This window comes from Eptatretus burgeri, chromosome 2 (genome assembly GCF_056783735.1).
Source record: "Eptatretus burgeri isolate ZD-2024b chromosome 2, Ebu_testis_v1, whole genome shotgun sequence".
In the NCBI taxonomy this organism is placed as follows: Eukaryota; Metazoa; Chordata; class Myxini; order Myxiniformes; family Myxinidae; genus Eptatretus; species Eptatretus burgeri.
This window is the reverse complement of record NC_140962.1, coordinates 34,230,302-34,257,801: the sequence shown is the minus strand read 5'-3', so window position 1 is coordinate 34,257,801 and position 27,500 is coordinate 34,230,302. Positions and strand designations below refer to the sequence as shown.

Sequence of the window (27,500 nt, the reverse complement as noted above, 5' to 3'; positions counted from 1 at the left end):
AAGGGAAATGGGTGAAACAAGGAAAGACATGCAACCAATGAGGAAAGAAAGATTCACACACTTATTGGCCATGCAGTTCTCTGAGTACCATTCATTTATCAACATTTTCACCTTTTAATCACCATAGGATTCCAAGAAGAAAAGAGGTTAAAAGAAAGAGGGGGCGTGTTTATGACAATGAGCGTTTCCAGCACCTTATGTCTTTTTCTTTCGAGAGGGAAAATCGTATGAGGCAGGGGGGCTAGCAGGATAAGAGGAGCCTGCTGAGAAGGGCGTTGGTAGAAAGTGAGGCTGGGCTGTATTTAAATGAAGGCAGCAAAGCAGTGTGGAATTCTGCTGATTGCAAACGGAGCATAAGAATGCATTTCAGAAGCAATTCCCAGAATATAACGACTCCAATTTAATCATGCAAATTAGTTGGGCCCAAATAACAGCATCTAATGCAGTTTCAAAGAAATGTGGCATGAGGCGCATGCCCATCCATGCACGGTTAAGGCACATATTATAAATGCAGACGAAGACAGAACGATTTGGAATAAAAAGGGAAAAATGTATTTGTTTTGTACGCAAAATTATGTTCAGAGGATAAAAGGGGACCGAGGATAAAATGATAATGAACTGACAGTGGGACAGTGGGGATACAAGTGGACATAAACAAGGGTAAGAGTGAAGTGGAAAAGGGGAGAGAAAGAGGAGGGAAGAATGCAATAACCTGCAAGAATAAGATGGTTGGATTCGTTTGGTATAAAAAAAAAACATTGAGGGTAGGGATTAGGGGGGGGTGGTGAGAAGAGATGGTGCAGCAACGTGCTTGCTTCAGACCTGGAGGGAAGTGCACAACTGAACCGTCTCCAGATGAGAGTTGCACAAATGGGAGAAAAGAGGAACAAAAGAGTAGAGGTCAGCTATAAGCCTGCATTTTGGGAATTTATCCAGGAGGGGGTTACTGTCAGAAAAAGCATGCATCCTGAAGGAGCTGGAGAAGGCCGAGTGTGCAGGAGCTAGACCGGAAGAGAGGTGGTAAAAAAAACAGAGGTCACTGACTTATCTGCGATGTGAGAACAACCAGCCTTGTGTTTCAGTTTCATTGGTGGAGATGGTGGAGATGGTGGAGATGTTGAAAATGTTGAGAGGTTTCGATTCCACAGAATCTCGGAGATATGATGTGATGCTGAAGCACCAGCTCATAAAGGAACGTAGTTCTACTTTTCCAAGGAATGACATGGAACGATGGAGGATGCCGAGTCTCTGGCTGGCAATGGAGGCCAGCTTTGCTATATGGTTGTCCAAAGAGATGTCACGGCTGATGGTGAGGCCGAGAAGTTCAAAAGACTTATCAAATTATATTGGTGGGTTAATTTGATGATCCTTACGACGTGAAAAGGTGAGACATGTTTTCCAGAATTGAAAAAAGATGTTACATTTATGAAACCAGCATGTAATCAATTTCAGATCAACAGAGAGTGAGCCAGCTGTTAACTGCTTGTCAATTGAATTGTGTCTATATCAAGCTTGTGCAGAATACATTATTAAGTCCGATGCAAAAAGGAAGAAAGGGATATCCAAAGCATTGGAAAGGTCATTTATGTAAATGAGGAACAAGACTGGGCCCAAAATACTGCTGTGAGGCACTCCTGCCTTTACTCGGTGAGGAAAGGAGAGAGTCCCATTGATGGCAACATGTTGACTGCTTGAGTGGAGCAAGTTATATATCCAGGAATGAAGGTGGCTTTGTCTGCCACACGCATGCCAGACTGTCAAATTCCAGAGATATGTCCAGAGAGACGGTCCTAACCTCTTGCTTGGGATTGAGGGCCTCCAACCATTGCTGTAACAGAAACAGCATCATGTCCGTAGTTCAGTGAGTGGAACAGAATCCAAATCGATGGTTAGAGATTTGATTTGATTTGACAAAATTTGACAATAAATATTTGACAAAATAAAGGAAAGATTATCGGAAAATAAGTGTAGCTCTGCCACCCTCACTTTTGCTTGGTTTTAAGGGGAAGAGGTGACAGAAGAAATGTGTTGATTTTCTTTTGGTCGTTGTTCAAATGAATATTCCATCGTGTCCTTCAATGAGTTATTGCTGGTACCATGACCCTATTCCAAATTCCTGGGCTAACCTTAGTCGAACGTCAGGCCTGGCCATCTGGTTCGTGAAATATTTAGGCCAAGCTTCCCCCAGCCAACCTCACAATAATGTGAGAATATTTGTGGCCATTAAAAAAGGAGTTGGTCAAATGAATGATGAAGGCAATTGACCCTATAAGCCAAAATATGGTGGTAGGCTTAAGAATAATTTTTTGCATTTTTAAGAAGGAACTCTCGACTGAGCTAAGTCATATGAAAGGAAAATGTTTTAAACAAATTTGCTTGCCTGTGTTTAGAAGCAGACCGTCTTTGTGATGTTGCGTAACATTGGCCCAGACTGTTCCATCAACCAGCCTGAGTTCCATCCCTGTGCCAAAGTTATGCCAAGGAGCCAGCAATAGCAGTCCATTGCTGTCCCAGGCACGAAACTGCAACTCAACCCAGAACCAATCGTTTCCAGGGCTTGCTGGCAGTCCCAGCCAGGCTCCAGATGCTGGGAATGTAACTGGTGAAAGACGTGGTTCTGTACAGCCAAACGTCATATTACCCTGTGAAGCAGAGATTTTTTTTTTTGGTAATGCAGAACCGATGAGGAGTTTAAACTCATTGTTTTACCATGGGCTTTGAGAGCAAATGATACATCAGCATTGAACTCACTCTGCCAACAACTTAAACGACATAATTCAGCCAAGTGGTTCACCTTGGCCTTTTAGCTTGGTCAACAATGCAAATACTATCGCAATTAAGTGCAAGGCACAGGTGCCCCATCCCAGCAACATCAGACAGTTGCTTAATGTGCTTGCTGAGTGTGACCAGCACATATCGATCGGCATCTTGCTTGGCACATAGCGGCTGTTTTCCAACATATAGTGAGACTCCAAACCTCTACATTTCCATTCTCAGTTGGCAAACTCCAGCAAAAGAATTGGTGCATTTAAAATTTATTTCCTTCCATTTCAGAATTGATTATTTTTTCGCCTCAAATAATTTGTTTCACCATGCCTGCTTTCCTTTTCTGGCATTCGGAAGCTGAAGTTATGGGATATAAGATGAAAAGGCAGTTTATAAATAGCCATGTATTCTTTTGCTGGAAATGGGTTGTCTCTGTTTGCAATCAACCTGAGATAGTTTATTTTATGTCATGAAAACGCCATGCATTCATTATAGTCCCCCTTCTGTTATTACTTTCTAAAGATTGCCCCATTTGCACTCCCTCCCATTCCCACCGAACACTCCCCTCCACAGTTGCTCTACAACTTTTTCTTTTCACTTTTTCTCACCCTAATGCTCACTTAAACTACGGCAAGACTTCTGAGTTCCATAATATCTCTGCTCAACACTCAGCAGTTTATCACATCAATACTTTCTTCGCTACAGAAATAAATTTTATTTTGCTCTTTTAAAAGTTGAGCTTTTTCACATTATTTTCTGAACCCATCTTCTGCAGTCAAGTGTTCACATGTGAAATGTGAATCACATTTTTTTTAGCTTTGAAGGGCCACTGTTATTCTTTATCGAATGACACAACGGGATTTTTAATGTCCACCAGCAATCAAGACAGATACCCCCTGCTTACCATCACATCCGACAGATGGCACACTTTTTGTGAAACACCTGACTTGGAAAGCACTAGTTTGACAGTTTTTGTTTTTTTATGTTCGTGTCGAGAATTGAATCCAGGTGAGACAGAAAAAGACAAGTTCGCTACCGCTGCACCACCCTGGCAAAAAACTGACACATACTTTGAATAGTGTCACAGAGATTGCTGACGGTGCTTCTGCAACTTGTAACTCTAGCGAAGTCACCGAACATGTTCAGATGAAATAAACATGGCTGCGCTGCTCTTTAAATGGCAGTATCAGCCTCCATGATATCATTTTGAATCAAAATGGTGAACTATAACATGGGATAGAGAAAACACCAATCAATGAATGCTAAAGTGTTTTTCACACTGCATTTTGTTTGAGTAGATAAAAAACACTTGCAGAAAAAATCCATCAATTTCTATCCCGTCCAGAGAGCAATATGATGTCAGTTTTGGGATTCGGGGAATAGGAATCGATATGCAAAACCTCAACTGCTTTTTTACTTGGGCCAGCACTGGGCTTGATGAAACCTGCGCAAACATGCTCGTGGATAAGATGCATTATAGGCCATCTAAGTATTGTATCCAGATGGGGAAAAGGGAGAAACAGGCTGGTATTTATGCAAAATATAGAGGGGGAGAAGGGAAAGAGGGAAACGGTAGAGGGAGTGAGTCAGTCCCACCAATATAAACGACATAATGTGTGCAAGGCCTTTTATTGGCTGTTTTAGGCTATTCAATCCAAAATAAGGTTGTAGAGTGTAAACTGTTTTTACAGTACCACTCTGTAATCCATTACATTGATTATGTAATCTCCAATGGTTCTATATTATTGTCCTTTATGAGGTCAGAGAAAGTTGAATGGAGGAATGTCTTGAATAAGCCAAGACAGCATATAGAACCAAGTCACAGACAAGGACAGGTGTTTACAGGACTTGCGAATTGTTGGGTTTGCCTGTTAGTATTCTCATCTGAATGCCTAGCTCATGATTTGGGGAACCCAGATTCAAATTCCATACATACATCTGTTTGTCAATTGTCCATGGATGACTGTGTAAAAGTAAACTGATGATGTCAACACATGTCTTTGTCCTCCAGATTATATGAACAAGTTCTACTCTGAACCTTCGGCTAATGTTAAGAAAAATAAGTTTTGCCCAATAAAAACAAAAACCTCATAGGCATGTTCCATGACATGATACCACTGAAGGAAGGTAAAGAAAGCTTTATAAAATCTTACTCATCCAAATAATGTAGAAAAACAACCTTCCATGCGATACGAGTGAACACCCCTAATTTAATGTCGTGTGAAATACATTTAAGAACATGAAGCAACAAAGTAATATATAAATAAGAAATAAGTTTGTAAACGTCCAACGAGTATCGATTCTAAAATAATAACTTTGTAAAATAGGTGCTTTGATGGAAAAATCATAGGTTCTGCAAAGACAAACACTTGTATTTTTGCAAGGAAAACAAAAACACTCATCAGCGACTTCAACAGCAAAATACAACAAGTTGCTTGTCGAAAGATAGCACTTTTGCAACAACATTTGAATTTACAAATTGCAAAAAACCCTCTTCTCCATAATGCTCGTATTTCAAAAATCGCTTCGCAAAAAAATCTTAAACTCGATAAATTTTGCTTAAAAACGGATTTTTACCGCCGCCATCGAAGGTGGACGGAAGTTATGTTTTCACCTGTTTGTCTGTCTGTTTGTCTTTGAGCAAGTTATCTCAAAATGTTATGGACATATTCGGATGAAACTCGATGGACAGGTTTGGTGTGTGACAAGGACAAGTTTGGTGAAGATTCAGAGGCTGGATCTGGATACTAGAATTTTCAGTGATTTTCGCCATTGAGAGATAGGGCCAAAAACAATGTATAGAACGATATCTCAAAAAGTCATGAACCAATTCGGATGAAACTTTGTGGACAGGTTGGGTCTGTGATAAGAACCAACATATTAGATTTTCTTGAAGATCCGGATCCAGAGATGAGGATTAATAAAATGTTTAAGTGGTTCTTCACCATTGTTGAGTGGTGACAGTGCTATGGTGAAGAATCACTTTAAAAAACGATATATAGTATGAAATATCAAAATATCCAAAAACAATGTAAAGGATGACATATCAAAATATCACCAAAAATGATATATAGTATCCATCCATCCATCAAGACCATACTCTGTGCAGAGTGTTGGTGCTACCTAAGCAGTCTCCTTGACTATTGGGCACAATCCTGGATGAGTCGCCACTCCAACAGGATACCAGAAGCTGGCACTCATTTTGCCGACCTCGGAAGGATGACAGGCAGAGTCAACCCCACATGGTATTAATTCAACAGCAGAGCAGGATTTGAACTCAGGGTCCTAGGATCCCAAGCCCACCACCCGAACCATAAAGCCAATACCAAGGAATATATAGTACGATATATCAAAATATCGCCAAAAACAATGTGTAGTATGATATCAAAATATCACCAAAAACGATATGTAGTACGATATATCAAAATATCGCCAAAAACAATATATAGTGTGATATCAAAATATCACCAAAAACGATGTCGTATGATATATCAAAATATCGCCAAACAACGATACATAGTATGATATAGAAAAATAATCGCCAAAAACTATATATACAGTAGTATGATACTAACAAAATATCACCAAAAACGATACATACCACAACAGTTTTGCACGGATTTGGATGAAAATTGGTGGATGAGTGTGTAGGTGACAAGAAGAAGCGGATTAGATTTTGGTTGAGGTCCGGATTCAAATCTGGATCTATCAGCAGGATACAAAAATAAACTGTTCAACCTGGTGAAGGTATGCACCCAAGCGAGTGCCGTTCGAGTTGAGGTTGCATTCACCTAAAAGTGATAAATGCTCCAAACAAATCGAAAAGAGCAAATTTTGTTTTTGTGGTGATGTAGTAATAATTTATTTTGCCCATTTGTAGATATGCATGGGGGTTTCTGCTTGTTAACAACCACCAGCAAATAGCAGAAAAAAGTGAGCTCCAGCCTCGGCACAGAATTTATGAGTCGATTATTGCAGTTACATGTGCAACTGACTGCCACCAGCGCTCCACCTGCGGGGAGCTTGCATCACTTAAGCAGGCTACTGCTTTTGTGAGTTGTTCGCATCCAGGTGCCAGGGTTGCAATGCATGGATCCATAATTGTTGGAGCAGTGATTTTCCCTATTAACACTTACCATGTGTATCTGTGCCATGATATAATTGAGGCAAATGAAACCATATGCACCTGTTTCCAACTAAGTTGACTTGCTGACCTCCCAAGTACAGTATAATTAAAATTCTCCTTTTAAACAATGGAAATGCAGGTATTATTATTACCACAATTCTGATTAGAGAGTTACACAAGCAGATTCATGGGTTTGCAGATCATGCACAGCCCACAGGAATTGCAATGATCATTGTACTGCATCATACTTCCAGTTTAAAATGTCTTGAGATCCCATTATATTTTCTTTTATTTTTACTTGCTGCTATTCCAATTTGGCTCCAACTTGTATGTTATATTCCCAATTTACTGCTGTCCATTGCCTTGGGCTCCATTAACGAACCGTGGTGTGTGTATGGTTGGAGAGTTCTGCTGGTTAAAGATTATTGTTCACTTTGCAATGAAGTCATGGCAGTTGTATGTCCACCATCAGGCTGTTGAAAACCAATCTGCAGTTTATCCTGTATTTCCGGCTGACGAGTGGCTATTCCAACAATCGTTCAATGAAATGGTTTGAAATGTGATTAAACACACCCTTTAATAACATCGAGTCATCCTCCATTCCTTTGTGAAAAGTGTTCCCCATTTTCTTGTTTGTTTGCCTTTGCATGGCAAGAGCCATGACCGTTTTCCCACCTTTGATGCAACTTAATTGGACTCATAATAGTCTGAATGACTGGTTGACGAGAAAGAGGGAGAAGTTTTTTTTTTTCAGCCTGAAGTGTGAAGAAGTCGACCATCTATGTGCATAGGATTTCTTGAATTATCTTCACTCATTAGCTATCCTTGTTAATGTCCGCTTTCGGAAGGATAAAAATTACAACATTCAAGTTATCATCTTATCAAAAGCCCTCCTGGTTGTTGTACCCAGACTTTAAAGAAAAGAAAAAAGTTTCATTATTACACAAATGAGTTATGCCAGATGTAGATTCTCTTTTCCTTTTTTTTGTTTTGCTGTTTTACTCTCTGTCCTGTTAGCTCTTTCCTATATTTAAAACGATGTTAAGCCTGGTGTTGGCTTGGTGGTTAGGGTGGCTGGCTTAGGATCTTTGGGTCCTGAGTTTGTGCCCCATTGGCCGCTGAATTAACACCAGGTGGGGTTCACTCAGCCTGTCATCCTTCTGAGGTTGGTGAATTGAGTACCACTGAACTGGTAATGGGGCATTGCATCAGTGGTGCCCCCATACTTGGTAGCAGTGGTGAGGCACCATTGATCATAGCCAGTAGCCAGTTGAAAGCATGAAATCATGCCACCATAATAAGTGGAAGTATTAAAAATAAACAAAAAAACCGATTTTGGTGCTTTCCTGCCTCATTATGCTTTTTTGCTTTCTTCTCATGGCAATAGCAGTTCCAGAGGCCATCCAAGTGCTTGTCACTTAATGCAGCTGTTTTGTTTTGTCTCAATTTACTTGTTTGTCCTTTATGTTATGTGTATACTCTTTTGTTCGGCATTCTCTTCTGTAAACACAATAACATGCTCATATACTGCAGGCTTTTGAGAGAGAAAAAAAAGTGGAACCATTACATTCCCGAGTAGTGCAAGCAAACAAGACAGAGATGGTTTGGTTTGTTCTCCAAATAATTATCTCCACCACCGAACGTGGATGGAGGTTATGTATTGGTCATTTGTCTGTTTGTTACTTGTGAAATGAAAGATTCGCAAGTGGATTGGTCAGTCTGGTCTCTCATTCTGTCTGCCTGTCTGTCTGTCTGTCTGTCTGTCTGTCTGTCTGTCTGTCTGTCTGTCTGTCTGTCTGTCTGTATGACAATTGCCTACAGGAATAATTTTTTTTACAATTTCCTTTTTTATCTGGAACTGGGCAACGCTGAGGTTAAAGTATTCTTCGCACAGGTAAATTTGTTCCCCTGACCCCCCCCCCCCCCAAATCTCCACAAAAAAACGGAGGGGCTTGTCAAAGCCTGTCATCGTGTGTGAGACATTTCTAGTGGGAAGGGACGTCAGGACGAACAGGGGGCAAAGCAGGATGTGAGGATGCGGACGGGGAGCGGGGGGGGGAGGGGGGAGGGGGGGAGGGTGAGGGGTCAAAGCACTCTATGCATGGGTAAATTTGTCTTCCCTCTTCCTTCTCCTTCTCACCCAAAAGTTTTGGCAAGTTTGAAGCGACAGGTAGGCTCTGCCGCTGATGTATATAAAACCAAAAAATAGCTCCGCAAAGCGGGCGTAACCCCTCAGCCCATGCATTGTAAAAGGAAGCAGTGATATCACAATGATGCAGTCAGTTAGAGCACGTTGGACGTCATATCGCAAATCAGACTTCAAGATGGCTACCGTGGCGGCGAGTGAAAATCGCAGCGCACCAATTTTCGAAAGGAACCTTCCTCTACTCAACCCCAACACACACACACACACACACACACACACACACACACACACACACACACACACACACACACACACACACACACACACACACACACACACACACACACACACACACACACACACACAGACACACAGACACACAGACACACAGACACACAGACACACAGACACACAGACACACAGACACACAGACACACAGACACACAGACACACAGACACACAGACACACAGACACAGACACACAGACACACAGACACACAGACACACAGACACACAGACACACAGACACAGACACAGACACAGACACAGACACAGACACACACACACTGCAAAAATGAATTTAATCGGACAAGCCAAGCCGTTCTCAAAATTGACGAAAACCAATTTCAAGACGACTGCCGTGGCGGCCACACTGAAAATCGCAGCACGCCCATTTTTGAAAGGAACCTTCCTCTACTCAACCCCAACACACCCTGCAAAAATGGATTTAATCGGACAAGGCGTTCTCCTCGAAATTGACGGAAACCAAAAGTTGACAGATGCCCAGACGCCTGGACAACGCCTGTGACGACAATACCCCTTTTTCAGCCCAATTCGGGCTGAGGGGTAAAAACACGTGCAGATGGTGAACCCTCATCACGAGGTGAAGCCTTTGTCAACCCATGTAAGTGTGTCTATTAATTACATATTATTACGTGAGAGGAGGGGGGGGTGGGTCCATAGTTAGACTGTGATGAGTGTAACATGGTCCGTGTGTTTCAAGTCAGTTACGTTGCCATGTAAACAGGGAAATTGTTGAAGTAAGTCGTCTTGTAAGAAATGCACTGAGGCAATGAGTGTGAAACTTAAAGGTAGACAGACGAAGGTTGCAAAATGTCTGACCTTCTGTAGGGCAAGGCCAGGTGAGGAATTGGCTGTTTCATGGCACATAGAAGCGCTACGTGCTTGCTAACGACCCATCACAATCTGTTGGGCCAGTGTATGCAAGCAATTGCAGCGAGATGCGCTGTAGGGCCCGGAAGAGGCGATTGACTTTTATTTTTATTGGGGCTGCCCCATGAGCGGGACGGCATGGAGGATGGACCTCCCTCAAGGAGTGGGTAGCCAATCACAGGGCACGTGACAGGAAAAGGCAGTCCTGGAATACGGAGGGTGGGCCAGAGGACCGGGTGTGAAGAAGAAGCCCAGGACAAAGGACGGAGAGACGGGGTCTCGTGCTGGACACACACGCACAGAGTTGGAGCTGAACCTGCAGGCAAAAAGCATCTCTCCTCTTACCTCTACTTGGCCGCCATATTTTTCTGCTGATTTTCTACCACATCTTCTTCCACTGCATCTTTTTCTACTTTCTTCCACATCGCTCCTGCCATACTTCCCGTCCCAAGTCGCACGTTCCGTGTCCACCAGCAACCTGCATCTATTAATCTCTTTGTGCCATCAAAGACCTCGCTTGCCCCATTATTCTTCGTCATGTGAATCGGTATTGTCAGCCAGCACCTTAGCAGGGAATATATTTATTTATTACCTTCACCAAAGGAGAGGGTATTGCGTTTGGGTCCATCTGTCTGTCTGTTTGTCTGTTTGTTGTCTGTACAGAACTTTCATGATTTTCTCCGCAACTGCTTGTCGGATTGAGACGAAATTTTCACCATTGGTGCAACGACTCATGTAAAATGGTTGATTCTTAATTATGACAGCATAGGTCATGTGGTGTGGCAGCCATGTTGGAAAAATGGGAAAACTTTTGACTTCTCTATCTCTGAAATTGCACCAAGGAAAAAAAATGAAACTTGGCACATAGCAAGTACTTCTCATGGGGAATAAGGGTGATTTCTTTTGATGACATCATGGGTGCCTTTGTTATGACGTCATAATTGCATATGTAGAACGCCATATCTGATCATTATGAAAATTTTGAGGGTCATCTTGGGATAAAATGGGCCACAGAAAAAAAATTTGATGACATCATCAGTAACATGATTCGGCAGCCATATTGTTAAAAAAAAAAACAACCTTCAAAAATTTTCTTCTCTGAAGTGTCTGAACAGATCAAGGCGAAATTTTACATGCCTATCCATGAGGAACAAAAGGCTCACACATATGATGTCATAGGTCACATGATTTGGATCCATAATGGATTTACCCCCAAAACCTATAAAAAAATCTTCTCCAGAACGGCTGGACAAATCGAGGGGAAACTTCACACAATTGTTCCCCAAGCCATGGGTGGTCCAAGCCATAACAAGCCATAACATGTTCCCCAAGCCATAACAAGTTTGTAAAGGAATAATTGATAGGTCACATGGTTTGGCAGCCATATTGGATTGAAGAAAAATATTAAATAATTCTTTCTCTGGAACCGCTTAATCAATTGACATGAAACTTCATATTTATGATCTAGTTGTGATGGGGAATACATGTTTTAAATTTCAACTTGATCAGACACATGGTCTGGCAGCCAGAATTATTTTCATTTTTTGATAAGGGTTCTTTTTATTTATTTAATTAATTAATTTATTTTGAATAAGGCGCACTTGGCTGTACTTGGATGGGTTTGAGGGTGAATGAGTAGCAGCTGAAATGCGAATCCTGTCAAGGTTCCTCCTGATGACTTAATCTTTGCTTTTTGCTTGTTTTGGTTCCATCTGATTCCTCCTGGTTCCTTCTGATTAATATTCAACAGTCCATTGCAGGACTGTGCCGAGTTGTTTTTCCATTTGATTTGAATTGAATTGATTTTAATCCCATTCTAAATTCAATTGAATAATGAATAAGAAAAGAAACATCATGGGTCAGGGTCAGGTGTCCGATCAAAGCGGGGTTGCAAAGTGGGACATCTTGCTTCCCGGTCATCACTGCCAGCAGTTATAAAGTGGCAGTTCTAATTATGTCTCATTAATTACATAACACACCAGGATGCAAACACCACACAAAATGCACCACACAAAAGCAGTCCTGGCAAAGGTGTACAATCTCTGATTGCTCTTTTTCTTGTATAGTTGTTGTATGTAAGCTTGCATGCCCCCTCATCTCTATCTATGTTCGTTGACCACTTGGTCCATACCGTTTATGATGGCCTCTTGTCTACCCTCTTTGCTGTACTTTTTCAAATAAATCTAGCTCATTGTAATTATGCGAGACATCTTCTTGCCTGTTGCTGCTCGTGTGTATTCCGCCGCCTGGTTCGGGTTTTCGTGAATGATCCTTGAGGAACGGTAACCGGAAGTTAGAATAATTGAATGCACCATTTTGGAAATCTGTGGAGGCATTCATAAAACCCCGAGTGCAGATGCAAACACGTTAATGAACCTTAGACACGACTGCATTATTGGACGATGACTACGTCTATTAATTACAGACTATTAGCGTGTACCTTTCAGACATTTAGACCTTTATACTCTTTCGATGTTTCAGACCATTTTAGACCCCTTTAGACTCTTGAGGCTTAAACCCTTGAGACTTGTAATGACGGCTGGAACATATCTTTATAACTTTAGACCCCCTTAAACCTTTAGACCCCTTCTGACTCTTTCAGAAGACCTTTTGAGACAATTAAGACAATTTTAGACCTTTTAAATCCTGTGACCTTTAAGACCCGTGAGACCCAATTAAATTATTTATATCACTTAGAATCAAAACCAGAAGCATATTGCTTATATTTATTTTTTGATTTTGCAGGTGTCGTGCTCTGCATGACATTTTTCTTGTTACTTGCAAAATCGAAGATTTTTCAAGTATATTGGTCGGTAGATTTTGTTATTCTGCCTGGCTGTCTTTCGCCTACAGGTCACAATTCCAAACCGATCATCGTGAAACTTTACCGAGTTGTCGAGGTCGTCTCAACCGAGAAGCCAATTGATTTTGAGGTCAAAGGTCAAAGGTTATCTTGAGGTCAAATTTCTAAAATTGCCATTTTTCATCTGATTAACTTGAAAATTAAACAGCAATTGCATAGTACATTCCTGAATTATTGGGAAACCAACTATTTTTGAGATGAAAAGGTCAAAGGTCAACTCAAGGTCAAACTTCTAAAATCATCAATTTTCAACTGAAAAATCATCAATTTACATCCCATTGACTTGAAGGTTGAACAGGATTTGCATCGTCCACTGAATTGGAAAAGCAACTATTTTTGAGGTCAAAAGATCAAAGGTCAACTAAAGGTCAAACTTCTAAAATCATTAATTTCAATCCGAAAAATAATCAATTTTCATCTGACTGACTTGAGCTTTGATTAGGATTGTCAATTTTAATCTGAATGAAATGGACAATTTGATGTATCCATGGCAACCTTTTGAGAGTGGGGGGAGGGGGTGGACTTTGTAAGTATCGTGCTCTGCATGGTCTTTTTCTTGTTTGTTTGTTTATGAGCAGGATGTCTCAAAAAAGTTATGGATGGATTCAGGTGAAATTGGTGGATAGGTTGGGTGTTTGACAGGGACAAATATATTCGATTTTGGTGAATATTTGGATCTGGACCCAGATACGAGAATTTTTTAGTGAATCTTCACCATTGAGAGATAGGGCTAAAAATGATAAACAGTATAGCACTATATCTCATAAAGGTGTGGACGGATTATGACAAAACTAGATGGATGAGTTGGGTAGATGACAATAACTAATAATTTATTAGATTGTGGTTAAGGTCCTGATCCAGATTTGGCCCATCAGCAGATACAAAACATAAACTGTTCAGCCTGGTGGAGGTATGTGCTCCACCAAGTGCCGTTCCAGTTACTCTTGAGTTACCACACCAATGCAGGTACCATGACATTACAATGGAAAGTAGTCAGATTTACTTATAATGTACCCGACTTCAAACAAAAAAAAACATTGGTTATTGTCGTTAAAGCTAAATCAACTAACCATCACAATTAGCTCACATCACAATTCATAGATGTCGTTCTCCTTTCATTTCACTATATGGTGGCACTTCTCACCGATATTGAACGTCAAAGTGTAAGGAGTACTTACTATAACATGAATGGAAGGTTTTCCTCTCTGGACAAGGTCCAGAACATTGATTCCATTATAGTGCACACTCTCCAGACAGCCATGAAAGCTCTTCTTGGAGGATCCAGTTTTTCCCGGTGATAGAATTCCTCCAAACATGAGCTATGTGAGAAAGGCATGAACAATTGATTCAGAAATAATGGTACAAATCAAACTACATTTTGTCATTAGACCTGTCATTGACACAGCTCCGTGGAGCTTTTCAAATTGTCATTTCATATCGTTTATAAGAGGTAGATCCACGCAATACTAGCAATAGCCTCTATAATAATTCTCCCCTCTACCATGTAGATTTTTTTTTTTTATAGAAAAAGGATAAGAAAATGAGTTCATCCCACACATTTCCAAGACAAATGGTCCAGCTGGCAGACATTTGTGATATGCAACAACTGCCACTGATTAAATGACAAGTGATATTTATGGCAAATGCAATCCAAGCAAGTAGTAGATAGCCAACAATATAGATACTGACTCAATCATAACCATGCTGTCAGGTTCAAATTTCCTCCCTTGCTTTCTCAGTACGTAGAACGCAAGTGAAAACACATTGGATGAGAAAGCAAGGCAATGGAAATATGAATTTGGAAGGAGCAAAAGGTGCTCCAAGTGATAAGTGTCTGTTTTGATTAATCATATAAGTTAAGGAGTAGGGGGAGGAAAGGAAAACAGGGAGTGGAGGGTTGGAGGTGAGAGAGAGACAGAGACAGAGACAGAGACAGAGACAGAGACAGAGACAGAGACAGAGACAGAGACAGAGACAGAGACAGAGACAGAGACAGAGAGACAGAGAGACAGAGAGACAGAGAGACAGAGAGACAGAGAGACAGAGAGACAGAGAGACAGAGAGACAGAGAGACAGAGAGACAGAGAGACAGAGAGACAGAGAGACACAGAGACAGAGAGACACAGAGACACAGAGACAGAGAGACACAGAGACACAGAGAGACAGAGAGAGACAGAGAGACACAGAGACACAGAGAGACAGAGACACAGAGACAGCGCAAGGAGAGAGAGAGAGAGAGAGAGAGAGAGAGAGAGAGAGAGAGAGAGAGAGAGAGAGAGAGAGAGAGAGAGAGAGAGAGAGAGAGAGAGAGAGAGAGAGAGAGATATGACTTGCCATTCCAGGCAAAAGTTTGAAGTCGACAATTTCTCTGCTATCATGTAAGAACCCAACCCTGCTTCTACCCCAACACCACCCCATTATTACGCTTTCCTCACCAAACACAGCAATTTGATCAAATGGCCCTGTCTACCATTGCCAATTGGCAATCATTTTTGTGTCTGTCATTTTCACTCCTTCCTTTCCATGCTGCAAACAAGGAGAGGGAAAAGGAGGTTGAAAATGGGGGAAGAAAAAAAAAAACCTCATGAAATTGCTACAATAGTGGTTGGTTGCCTTGGCTGGCGAGGTTTCCATCCGGTTATTTGCCGAGCTGATGGGGCACTCAGGGTAAATAATACTGTCAGGTGGGACCCCCTGTGGGTTGCTTGAGACCCCTATGACAGCAAGCAAGCTGTTCTGGACAGAGAGAAAAGGAGAGGTTGAAACTTACCAAGAATCAGGCAAGGATTGTGGGCACCAACTCAAATTTGAAAACAACATTGACATGCTGTGTGGACTCTTGCCCTACACCCGTTATGCATCAACGTTCAAATCATGCCAAGAGTGTGATGGTTTGATGTCTTTTTATTAACAAGTGTATGAGCAGTACCAAAATGAATGCTTATTAAGCATTCTGTAATGTCATGATTTATGTTTAAACGTAACAGCAGCCGCTGTTGTTGGCACTCCATGAGAAAGATGATGAGCGTCATTGTCTTTGGTATTCCATAAGGATAGATCCTCAGTATAAAAGTAATTAAAGGACATTGTAGTCGTCAGCCACAGAAACACACTTGAGCAATGGTCGCCAGGAATGCAAACAACCACAAGTTTTGCTTTAACAGGACACTCGGAGCGTGTTTTTTTTTCTTTCTTTCTTTCTTTTTACGAATGAATATCATGTTCTGGAATAACATATTTGATATTTTTTGAACAACTGTTTTCATGTCAATGCTTTCCTGCCACAATGAATAATAAAAATAAAAAATAAACTTTTTCACACTAAATGGCCATTATTGATGCCAGAAAGTGCCTCCGTTATCGATAATAATAAGAGGAATGGAGGTGAAAGCGCATTAGAGCCTGGAAACCCTGTAGATTCTTCGGAGCTTGGTGCATAAATGTTTTTAAAACGTGAAAAATACCGCAATACCGAGAGGAACGCTTAACTCAGTTTTATCGCCCAATGTTGTCATCCACAAACCTACTCTTTACATCAACATTTCTTATTAATAGTGGGTCAAATGTCTGGCTTTTTATATAATTGCAGGACTATTTTACTCATCCGCATAAAGGGGCATCAATAATGGAATCACAAATCCAAATGCTTATCTCATGATGTTCTTATTTAAAGGGAGATAAGCTTGGTGTTGGTTTTGCGGTTCGGGTTGCTGACTTGGGATCCTAGTATCCAGAGTTCAAATCCTGCTTGGTTGTGGAATTAATACCAGGTGGGGTTGACTCCACCTGTTATCCTTCTGAGGTTGGCAAAATGAGTACCAGCTTATTGGGATGATTAAGCCATTCGAGTATCCGACGTCGGAGTGGCGACCCGTACAGGATTGTGCCCAATAGTACAAGAGACTGCCTTGGCAGCACCAACGCTCTGTACAGAGTATGGTCCCAATGGATGGATATTGCAAGGAGTTGAGGAGCAGCAAGGAATGATCTGAATCTGCAGAGGATGAGGCAACTGCCTCTGAAGGGAAGCTTTGAAATTTGATTTGCCTTCAACAGGTGATGGATGATAGTGAAGCTAAGGAGCAACATTGATTGTACCTTTGTGAGTCAATGGCCAGAAAAGAAGATTGGAGGATTTGAATGCCCATCCTTTCTGTGAAATACTCTGAGGACATGAGACACGTCTCATTTGACGGACATGTTCCATATGGTAGATATATATATATATATATATATATATATATATATATATATATATATATATATATATATATATATATATATATATATATATATATATATCTGAGGAGACAAAGGTGATTCATGAAAATCAGAAAAAGGTGTTGAACCAAGAATACTTCCAAAGAGAACAGCAGAGTCCAATGAAAGAGTGGAAGAGAAGAGACTATGGAGAGCAAAGCACTGCTCCACATCCGGAAGACGTAATTAGAGGTCGATCTTGGATAACAAACAATGAAAGCTTGGTGAGCGTAGCTGCCTGCCAAGCAAGCTGTGTCAAGCATTTGAAGCATATCTATGAAGACTGTGCTGACCTCCTGTTTAATGTTTAGGGCCTCCATTTATTGTTGGGTCAGGAGAAGATGAATTATCTGCCCTTAAACCAAATCCATTTGTGAAAAGCAAATTTGAGAAGATGAAAGACATCGTGTCTGTAGCAACAATTGCTTCCATAATTTTACTCCAAATGGCCAGGTAGAGCATTGGCTAATCTATAGTTGAAAGGATATTTTTTGGTTTGTTGCATGTTTTATGATTAAAAGTGGTGAACGTTAAAGCCATCGAAAGTGGACAGAGGTAATGTATTTTTCTTGAGGTCGAGGCTCATGGAATGTATGAACAACAGAGGGATGTTCCCAAAACATCTACCATGAAGCAGATGATATAGGAATACAAGTAATGGCAACAAACTAAGAAAGGCATACCACAGAGGAACTAGGATAACATTGGCCATCTTCCATGTACATGATAGACACCCACAGGTGAAGGCTTTTGGAAAGATGTGGAAGAGAGGAGAAGACAGTTCAGCAGAGCAAACCTTGAGGACACGAGCATTAACCGCTTGTGTATTTGTAGCTGAGGGCTTTTGAGGATAACCGGAGCCTCTGTACCTTGCTCGGGGGAGAAGATTGCATTTGAAATGGTACACCTTGTGAGGTGGGGTTAGGGAAGGTACTAGTATAGAGATGGATTTTGGATGCAAACTTTTCGAGCATTCCCATTGACGTCAGAATTTGAACCAATAATCACAAGGTTACATTACAGCAGCTCAGCACATGATTCATACTTCGTACTTCATAATCCATCCATTGGGATCATACTCTGTGTGGAGCGTTAGTGCTGCCAAAGCAGTCTCCTTGGCCATTGGGCACAATCCTGGACGGGTCGTCACTCTGACACAGGATACCAGCAAGTTGGCACTAATTTTGCCGACCTCGGAAGGATGACAGGCCGAGTCAACCCCACCTGGTATTGATTCAACAGCTAAGTGGGATTCAAACTCAGGATCCGAGGATCCAAAGCCCGCCACCATAACCATTAAGCCAACACCAGGCATATACTTCATAAATTACCTCTGCCATTAAAGGTGGACAGAGGTTATGTATTCACCACTGTTTGTCTGTCTGTTTGTTTGTTTGTTCGACTGTGTGCAGGATATCTCAAAATGTTATGGACAGATTTGGATAAAGTTTGGTGGACAGATTGGGTGTGTCACAAGGACGAATTGATTAGATTTTGGTGAGGATCCGGATCTGGATTGGAGAATGTCTGAAGTGATTCTTCAACATTGAGAGATCGGGCCAATAACGATATTTCAAAAACTGTGGACGGATTATGACATACTTGGTGGATGAGTCGGGTCGGTGACAAGATCAAGCCGATTCGATTTTGGTTCAGGTCCGGATCCAGATCCAGCCTACTCGTGGGATACAAAATATAAACTGTTCAGCTTGGCGGAGGTATGTGCTCTACCGAGTGCCGTTTTAGATAATTACTCTTTTGCATCCTTGTCAATGTCCACGTCTCTCAGGCTTTAAGGACACAAACTTTCCACATGAGCCTTCGGTGGTGTAAGAAAATGTGATGAAATACTCAGAAGAAGATTACATTGGCATTTTCTCAAAACAAACTATACCCTCCATGAAAGTTGTACCAAATCAGACTAATTGAATGACAAAAAGGCAGGTGGCTGCTCAAATCCAATTCTGCTGCAGTACCTTTTCCACATAACAAGCTTTTTTTTTTTGTCACATGCTCATAAAGCCGATTTTGGATTGAAAACACCTTTATATCGAGTTGGAAGCTTAGCCTTCAAAGCAAACTCAGCACTTCGAGTTACCACGAGGCAGGAGTATATATGCATCCGTGTGACTGTTCTGGTCGGTAATGGAGCATGAAACTGCGTTTCAGCATCAGGTATTGCAAGCAGCAGGAGGCTGGCATCACTTGCATTCACGGGACACAAAGCATGATAAATAAATACAGCTGAGGAGGAAAGGGGGGGGGCAGGGTGTGCAAGAGCGGGTTTAAACCATGACACTTTCTCGTGCTCATCAGCTTATTTTAAAAAGTTTTCTTTAGTAGTTGTCAGATTTTCTGGTTTCCATATGCATCAAGCACCTTCATCGAAACCTTGAAACAAGTGACAAGTATAAGTGGTGCTGTGACACCATTAAGTAATGCCCCTACCTTCGAGCAAAAGGCCTCCACGAGAATACGAGTAAATCTGAGCTGATTTCCCAATGGAGGCTCAATATTCAACAGCATTATTGTCCTGTCACAGTGGCTTTAGATGAGGAGAGTTCCATTGAGGAAAGGTACTTGGCTCTACAGTCTACAAGCAACTATACCGGTAGAAATAACATGCAGGAGAATAGTCGTTAGATCCCACATGATTGTGTTGTATTCTCAGTCTTATCCTGCATGGAGAAAGATGTAATAAAGAGAGGAAAATCATATCAGGCTGCTTTAAAAACACGTTCTGAAAAAAACTAACGATCATCAAGAAGCAATCGACAAGGAACGAACGCAACATCTTCAACAACAATCAAAAGTATATTTGCAACATGATCCAAAGACAACGGTACCGGAAAGCAATTGCGAACCTACTCTTGTACATGTATATGGCAGCGTAGTCTGATATTTCAGATCAATTGTTCAAATTTTCATAAAAGCACCAAAATTGGTACACATGTAGAATAATGTATTCCGAACAATTCTAGATATGAAGCCACCCGAGATTTTGCCTTGGTCAGCTATGGCTGGAAATTCGTGGAGCTTTGGCTGACCAAGGCAAAATCTCGGGTGGCTCCATATCTAGAATTGTTCGGAATACATTATTCTACATGTGTACCAATTTTGGTGCTTTTTATGCAAATTTGAACAATTGGTTTGCTATGCTGCAGTACTAATGTGCGTCATATTCCACAGGTCACTCACGTAACACCTTTGTTTTGCATTCAAATGAATTAAACGAAATTCTGACACACAGTACCCTTCAACATTTCCATTAAATGTTGAAACGATGACGTGTGAAAGATAACGAGGAAGCTACATGATCAACTGTGAATTATAAATACTGAAAGGTGGCATATTCATGTGCACCGTCATGGAACATTTTGGTGTTAAAACAGCATAATGGTGAAATTTCGGTGATTTTATAACGACTTTGGCAGTGCACGACGTTATGCTTATGCCACAACCGCTTCTGCTCATCCATCTTGACAGGATAGTTCAGATAGTGTACTTGCCTTTTGGCTGGCGAGTCTGGGTTTAATCCCCACTACCATAGGGACCTGAATGGAAACTATTCATTGCATGCTCCAAAGGCAGGCATTTGCATCATGGAAGTATGATGTTCTTTCAGTGAAAGGATGTTAAGCCAGCTGTCCCATCTGTTAGGGCTTGTTTGTGGACGTGAAAATATCACAAAACGTTTCTAAAAGACTACGCCGTTCTGTGCTTCTACCCAAGGGCCAAATTCCAAATTCTTGCTGACTCCGACTGGAAATAAATGGCAAACCACTCATTGTACGACCTCACAATAAAAACTACTTCTACAACATAAATTCGCCAGTCTCGGAGCATAGCATGTGGATGGATAGACTTGGTCATCCAGAATTTCCTCCAAATAAAGAGACTAGATAGTATTTTAAACAAAATCACTTGACTGCTGTAGTTAGCACTAAAATGGCTAAAAACATTGCTGAATAACTATTACTTTTTCGTTCTCATTGGTTAACTTCCAGCGAGTTAATCGAGGCAATGAAAGTCGGTCACCTAAAGGTCATGAGGTTTTGAGTCTGAATAAAAGTTTGAGGACAAGTCCTTATGTCTAATTGAAATATTCCAAAGACCTGAAAGCAGGAATGTACAGATTTTGTTGTGGACCGTTTCACTATTACATTGTTTCTCATGTTCAACTCCTCAAAATAGCTTACATGTCTGACAAATTATTTTAGGGTAGGACTACCCTGTCATATTTTACACAGGCAAAGATACCAGGGTTTCCGGGAAACGCCGGTTCCCTCCTCCCATCCCTTCCCCCTCACTCTTTTCAATCCTCCCTTCCCTCCCTCCAGACTTGCACCCAACCCCTTCCCCTACATCACCCCCTCCTACCCACCTTGCCCCTTCCCCTCTCTTCCCAACTCCTCCTACCCTACCCCCACCAGTGACGGGAAATGTGAATGGGCATTTCAAGTCTCATCACCAACAACGCCCTTCCTTCCCATTTCCCACTGACTTTCAAGGCTAGGTCTGGACCTGCTCTTGAGATCGAAAGGCTTGTTTGCTGACACTCTCTTTTTCTGACGTGCTGTATTGAATGCTTGTTCAAGTTCTCGGTATTCTGGATTTTCACGCTCACTTCTTTTGGCTGCAGTGTTGGACAATCGCATGGTAGTGAGGGAATATGGACCTTTTGAAAGCATTAATGCAAGATTTCTGGACAAACAACATTTCATGTTGTCCCATTTGGAGCCAACATAGTCAAAGTTTTGAAGTTCCGACTCGAGAGATGTGAGCATGAAAAATATGCATAATAAAAGGCAACCTTGACGTTTTATTGTTTGACTAGAAAATACCACCAATCGCTTCACTGAGAGGAATACGAAAAGGGGGTGGGAGAGAAAAAGAGGGGGGGGGAATGGGAGAGAGGGGTGAGGGAGAGAGAGAGATGGGAAAGTGAAGAGGTCTAGGGGAAAGGAGAGAGGAGGGAGGGGGAGCGAGGAGGGGCGGGCAAAGGAAGACTGTGAGGTGAGAGCAAGGGGAGGCAGATGTGCGGTGGAGCACTAATTACAATTCATGCTGTCACGGCAAAATGATTCTGCATAGAATAACAGTGCAAATGGAAACAAAATGATGTCTGAAAACCATTTTCTACCGGTCATACAATAAAGACGGCTTGGACACGTCCGGAGACAAAACTTGTCGGACGCATCTGGAGCCAAGCCGGCTAGACACAAACACCGCCTGGACGGGTCCGGAGACAAACACCGCCCGGACGTGCCCGGAGACAAACACCGCCCGGACGCATCCAGTGACAAAACATTGCCCGAATGCGTCCAGAGACAAATACTGCCCAAATGCGTCTGGAGACAATTGCACTGCTGCTGCAGTGTATTGGGAGGGGGTAGAGCAAGGATGAGAAAGAAGGAAAGGGGTGGGGGTCATGGAGATAGCAGAGAGAATGTTATGCTTTATGAAAAATATGCGCGCATGCATGCGCGCGCGCACGCACGCACGCACGCACGCACGCACGCACACACACACACACACACACACACACACACACACACACACACACACACACACACACACACACACACACACACACACACACACACTTGGCCGACATCGGCAATCTTTCGGCATACCGAATACAACCCAAAAACCTTGAGTAGCTTTCACCAATAAACAACGTTACAGTTATATTGACATTTCAGGGATATTTTCACAAACATTAATCTTTATAAAGAGCTGTGTGTAACGGGTCGAAAAAAAAAATTTGGCTCCGTAATTTAGAAAACAGGTTAATATGGAAATCGGGTGTTATTTCACAACCACTTGCTCAGAATGATGGAGCACGAACCACTTGCTCAGGGTGTCGAAGCATGAACCACTTGGTCAGGGTGACAGAGCACGAATCACCTGCTCAGGGTGACGGAACACAAACCACACGCTCAGGGTGGCGGAGCACGAACCACTCGCTCTGGGTGGCGGAACATGAACCACTTGGTCAGGGTGACAGAGCACGAATCACCTGCTCAGGGTGGCGGAACACGAACCACTCGCTCAGGGTGGTGGAGCACGAACCACTCGCTCAGGGTGTCGAAGCACGAACCACCTACTCAGAGTGGCGGCGCATGAACCACTCGCTCAGGGTGGTGGAGCACGAACCACTCGCTCAGGGTGGCAAAGCACAAACCAGTCGCTCAGGGTGGCGGAGCACAAACTACTCACTCAGGGTGGCGGAGCACGAACTAATCGCTCAGGGTGACGGAGCACGAACCACTCGCTCAGGGTGGTGGAGCAGGAACCACTCGCTCAGGGTGGAGGAGCACGAACCACTCGCTCAGGGTGGAGGAGCACGAACCACTCGCTCAGGGTGGTGGAGCACGAACCACTTGATCAGGGTGGTGGAGCATGAACTACTCGCTCAGGATGATGGAGCAAGAACCACTTGCTCAGGATGATGGAGAATGAGCCACTCGCTCAGGATGATGGAGCAAGAACCACTTGCTCAGGATGATGGAGCATGAGCCACTTGCTCAGGATGATGGAGCATGAGCCACTCGCTCAGGATGATGGAGCAAGAACCACTTGCTCAGGATGATGGAGCACGAACCACACGCTCAGGGTGGTGGAGCAAGAACCACCTGCTCAGGCTGATGGAGCATGAGCCACTCGCTCAGGGTGGTGGAGCATGAACCACTCGCTCAGGATGATGGAGCAAGAACCACTTGCTCAGGATGATGGAGCATGTGACACTCGCTCTGAATGAAGTTGCGTGGCAAAAGCGTCCGCAGTGAGTGAACAATTTGCTCAGAATGACAGCGTAGTACCGCTGTCGACTGAAGGGTGCTTGGCAAGTGGCTTAAGCACTCAAGCAAGCACTCCAATAAATGGTTAATATTGATCGACTGGCCAGGCTGTGGCAGCATACCGTAAAGGATCCCTTCAACTTTAAAGCCAGTCTTCACCACGCTCACAGCAGTTCATGAAATAAAATGAATTCGTTCAAATAATGACAATAATTTATCCACAAAAGAGTTAATCTTCAATGTAGAACAACCCTGGAGACATCGCAAAGTTTAATCGCCCGTGAAATAAACATTGCAGATCATCCGCAACATTGCCTGCTCGTTTGTGCACGCGCCACGTGGTACATCGTTCGCGGTCTGAGAAAACTCTGTTTTTTTTTTTTTTACCAGATTTGCTTCGATTCCCTGTAAAGCACCTCGCGAAACCTCCGAAAATATAGACACAGATCTGGCAGATGCTATGGATAAGCAGTTCCTCTGAGGGACAGGGTGTGAGGTCAAGTAGTGAATGCATTGTCATAGAGCTCAATGAAGCTGGTTAATTTTGGCACATTCTTAAATCTTTTGTTCACTCAATACAATTCTCCAAACAGTAGTAAAAGATCAGTTTAATGCTTTGGAAATTTCACATTTTCTTAGCAACTGTATATGTGGGGAAGGAGGGAACATAACCTTGCGTGCTTTAAGTAAATAGGTACTGTATATCGGCTTTGGTATAAGACTCATTGTTTCTTTAAATTATCAGATTTCACTCCAGATCTCAACATGCCTTTTGCCCGGATGATATCTGTTCCTCAAAACCGAAATAATATTTCGATGAATTACTTTAATTAGTCCGTGAGAGTACATCATGGAAAATTGCATCATCAAAAAAGGATGAAATCGCTCCAAGCTCATAACTTGAAATCTATAGCACTTTTAAAAGCGATGTACCCAGTGATTCGTAGCGACGGTGAACAGGCATTCGATAATATGAGTGAGCAAAGTGAAGAAAAAAAAATTATCGTTAAGAAATCATTGCGGCCTGTTCCAAGTCAAGGCATGGTTGAGCAGGCCAAAAAAACATGGCGGCTTCAGACCCCAACGAGATAACTCAGGAGACACCTTAAGACCCCAAAGAGCGAGGTGGCCAAGGATGCGCCTGATAAAGGATATATAATTAAATAAGGCCGTTAATTATCTTCAAAAGGGGTGTCTTAATTAACCCAAACACCCAATTTTCATTCATGCACTTCCTTGGAGTTCCCTTAGTATGCATGCAAAGTTTCAGGCTGCTAGTTTTATGGTTTTGGAGCTATGGAGGAAACACACACACACACACACACACACACACACACACACACACACACACACACACACACACACACACACACACACACACACACACACACACACACACTGCCATTTATTAGTATAAATAACTTTTCTTCATTGCATGGCCCGCGACCCACCAGTGGCCGAGGGTGTGGTCCCTGACGTGCGGCAGATAATACACAAATGTAAAAACACTTTGTCATAATCCGCTATAAATGGCATCAAATTGACACAATGGTTTCAAATGAGTGTTCCAACATGAAGCATAAAAGTAACATAACTACATCAGGATATGGTTGCAGTATTATATACAAACAATGATGCCTGCAGCCCAGTTAATCACAACAAAGAAGAGTACGTGGGGTCTGGGCCTAATAGTAGCCATGATGGAGTCCTGCAAGCGGTGTGGTGGCTCTCACACTGATGCCTTATCGGCAAAAGGGGCACCCCTTGAAAAACAAATGGTGAAGATCACTGGTATAGATACATATCGAGGATCATGGAAGATCAAGAACACAGAACAGACAATAAATGACATTCACAAGAGCAACAAAAGTTGATAGAAAAATTAGAATCCGAACACAAAAGATCTCTACCGGTGTCCCTGGTAGTGGGGCAACTTAGCTAAATATAGCATAACAATTGTGCATTTTGTGAGGAAAGTCTCATCCAAATCTGTTCATAATATGTTAGGCTACTAGTGTGCCAAATTTGGTGCTTTCCTCACAAAATGCACAATTGTTATGCTATATTAAGCTAAGTTGCCCCACTAGTGGGGCAATTTGGATATTGGGCCATCTCAAATTCAGGCGCTGATGGCTGTGGCAGCTATTGTCCACTGCCATCAAAAATTTTGAGATGGCCCAATATCCAAATCTGTTCATAATATGTTAGGCTACTAGTGTGCCAAATTTGGTGCTTTCCTCACAAAATGCACAATTGTTATGCTAGGTTGCCCCACTATGGGTGGTGTCACCGCAGAGCCTGTTATTTAATTATAACAGATAAGAAAAAATAAATAAATTTTTAATCGCTTTTTCTGAAAAAAAAATTTTTCCCCGATTTTTCTTTAGATTTCGACATAATTAGTTTGGCCATGAGTTTTGATTGTCAAATACCAGCTTTGAATAAGCCTATACGATACATTATTCAATCTTGCCAGGAGCCAATCACATTGCACATAGCCTCAATCAGCGTAAACGACGAACAGATGAACTGTTGTTTACACATATAGATTGAAAGTAACAACCTCATCTGTGGTTTCATTTTCGAACAGAGGAAGGTGCTCCTAAAGATGTGAAATAGGTGGATCACGTGACACGTGATCACAGCTCAGGTAAGAACAACAACAAAAAAACTTTTTCAATCAATCGTGAAATAATTTCCAGATATTAGAAGGAAAAAAAAAAAAAGAAAAAGCAAAGATCGAAGACAATTCAAAAATGACAAAATAATGGGTGGATGTTGAGCAAGCGTTGAAGTACTGTGGATAATTACACAAAATAGGCTTCAGATCGACAATTTCCATTTTCAAAGGTTGCGCTGAAACCCAATTATTAACTTCAGCCTTTGTCCTCATTACAATTTTACATTGGTTTATCTTCGGGTTTCTTTCTAACAATATTTTTCATCAAGTGCATTAAAACCTTCAACTGCCTCATGCAATTTTCACCATGCTTTATCAAGGTTGTGATTATGACAAACACCGGTACAACGATACTTGAGAAAAGGTCTTAATAAAAGAGCAACACATGAAGTGTTTTCCATGACATGAAAATGGTAAGCTGAGGGTAGGTGCAGATTAAACTTGCATTCAACTTTACAATGCAGTAATACAAGTATTGGGACAGGAAAGAAATATCCAGGGTTGTTGATTCACAAAAGCTTATTCGATTTCCCAAAAGGCGTTGGTCCGCATTTGGCGACAAGCACAGCATATATCCTATCGTGAACACTTTGTACCAAATTTTAGTCATTATTAGATGTAACATTCTGCCATTTCATGTTTTCAGCTTCTTCTGCCCAGACAAGTTTATATTTTTGGCCCGC

At 41.9% G+C, this 27,500-nt stretch overlaps 1 protein-coding gene across 3 annotated transcripts in view; it reads right to left on the bottom strand.

Moving 5' to 3' along the window:
- The window catches only part of LOC147031777 (ras-related protein M-Ras-like), a 787,730-nt gene that overhangs the window by 437,358 nt on the left and 322,872 nt on the right, over positions 1-27,500 (bottom strand). For all 3 annotated transcript variants that reach the window (XM_085867509.1, XM_085867515.1, XM_085867520.1), the window contains 2 exons: positions 14,253-14,393; positions 2,381-2,642 (listed from right to left, as the gene is read on the bottom strand). In XM_085867509.1, the coding sequence (XP_085723635.1) occupies positions 2,381-2,642; positions 14,253-14,393 (403 nt within the window). The remainder of the gene's footprint in view (positions 1-2,380; positions 2,643-14,252; positions 14,394-27,500) is intronic.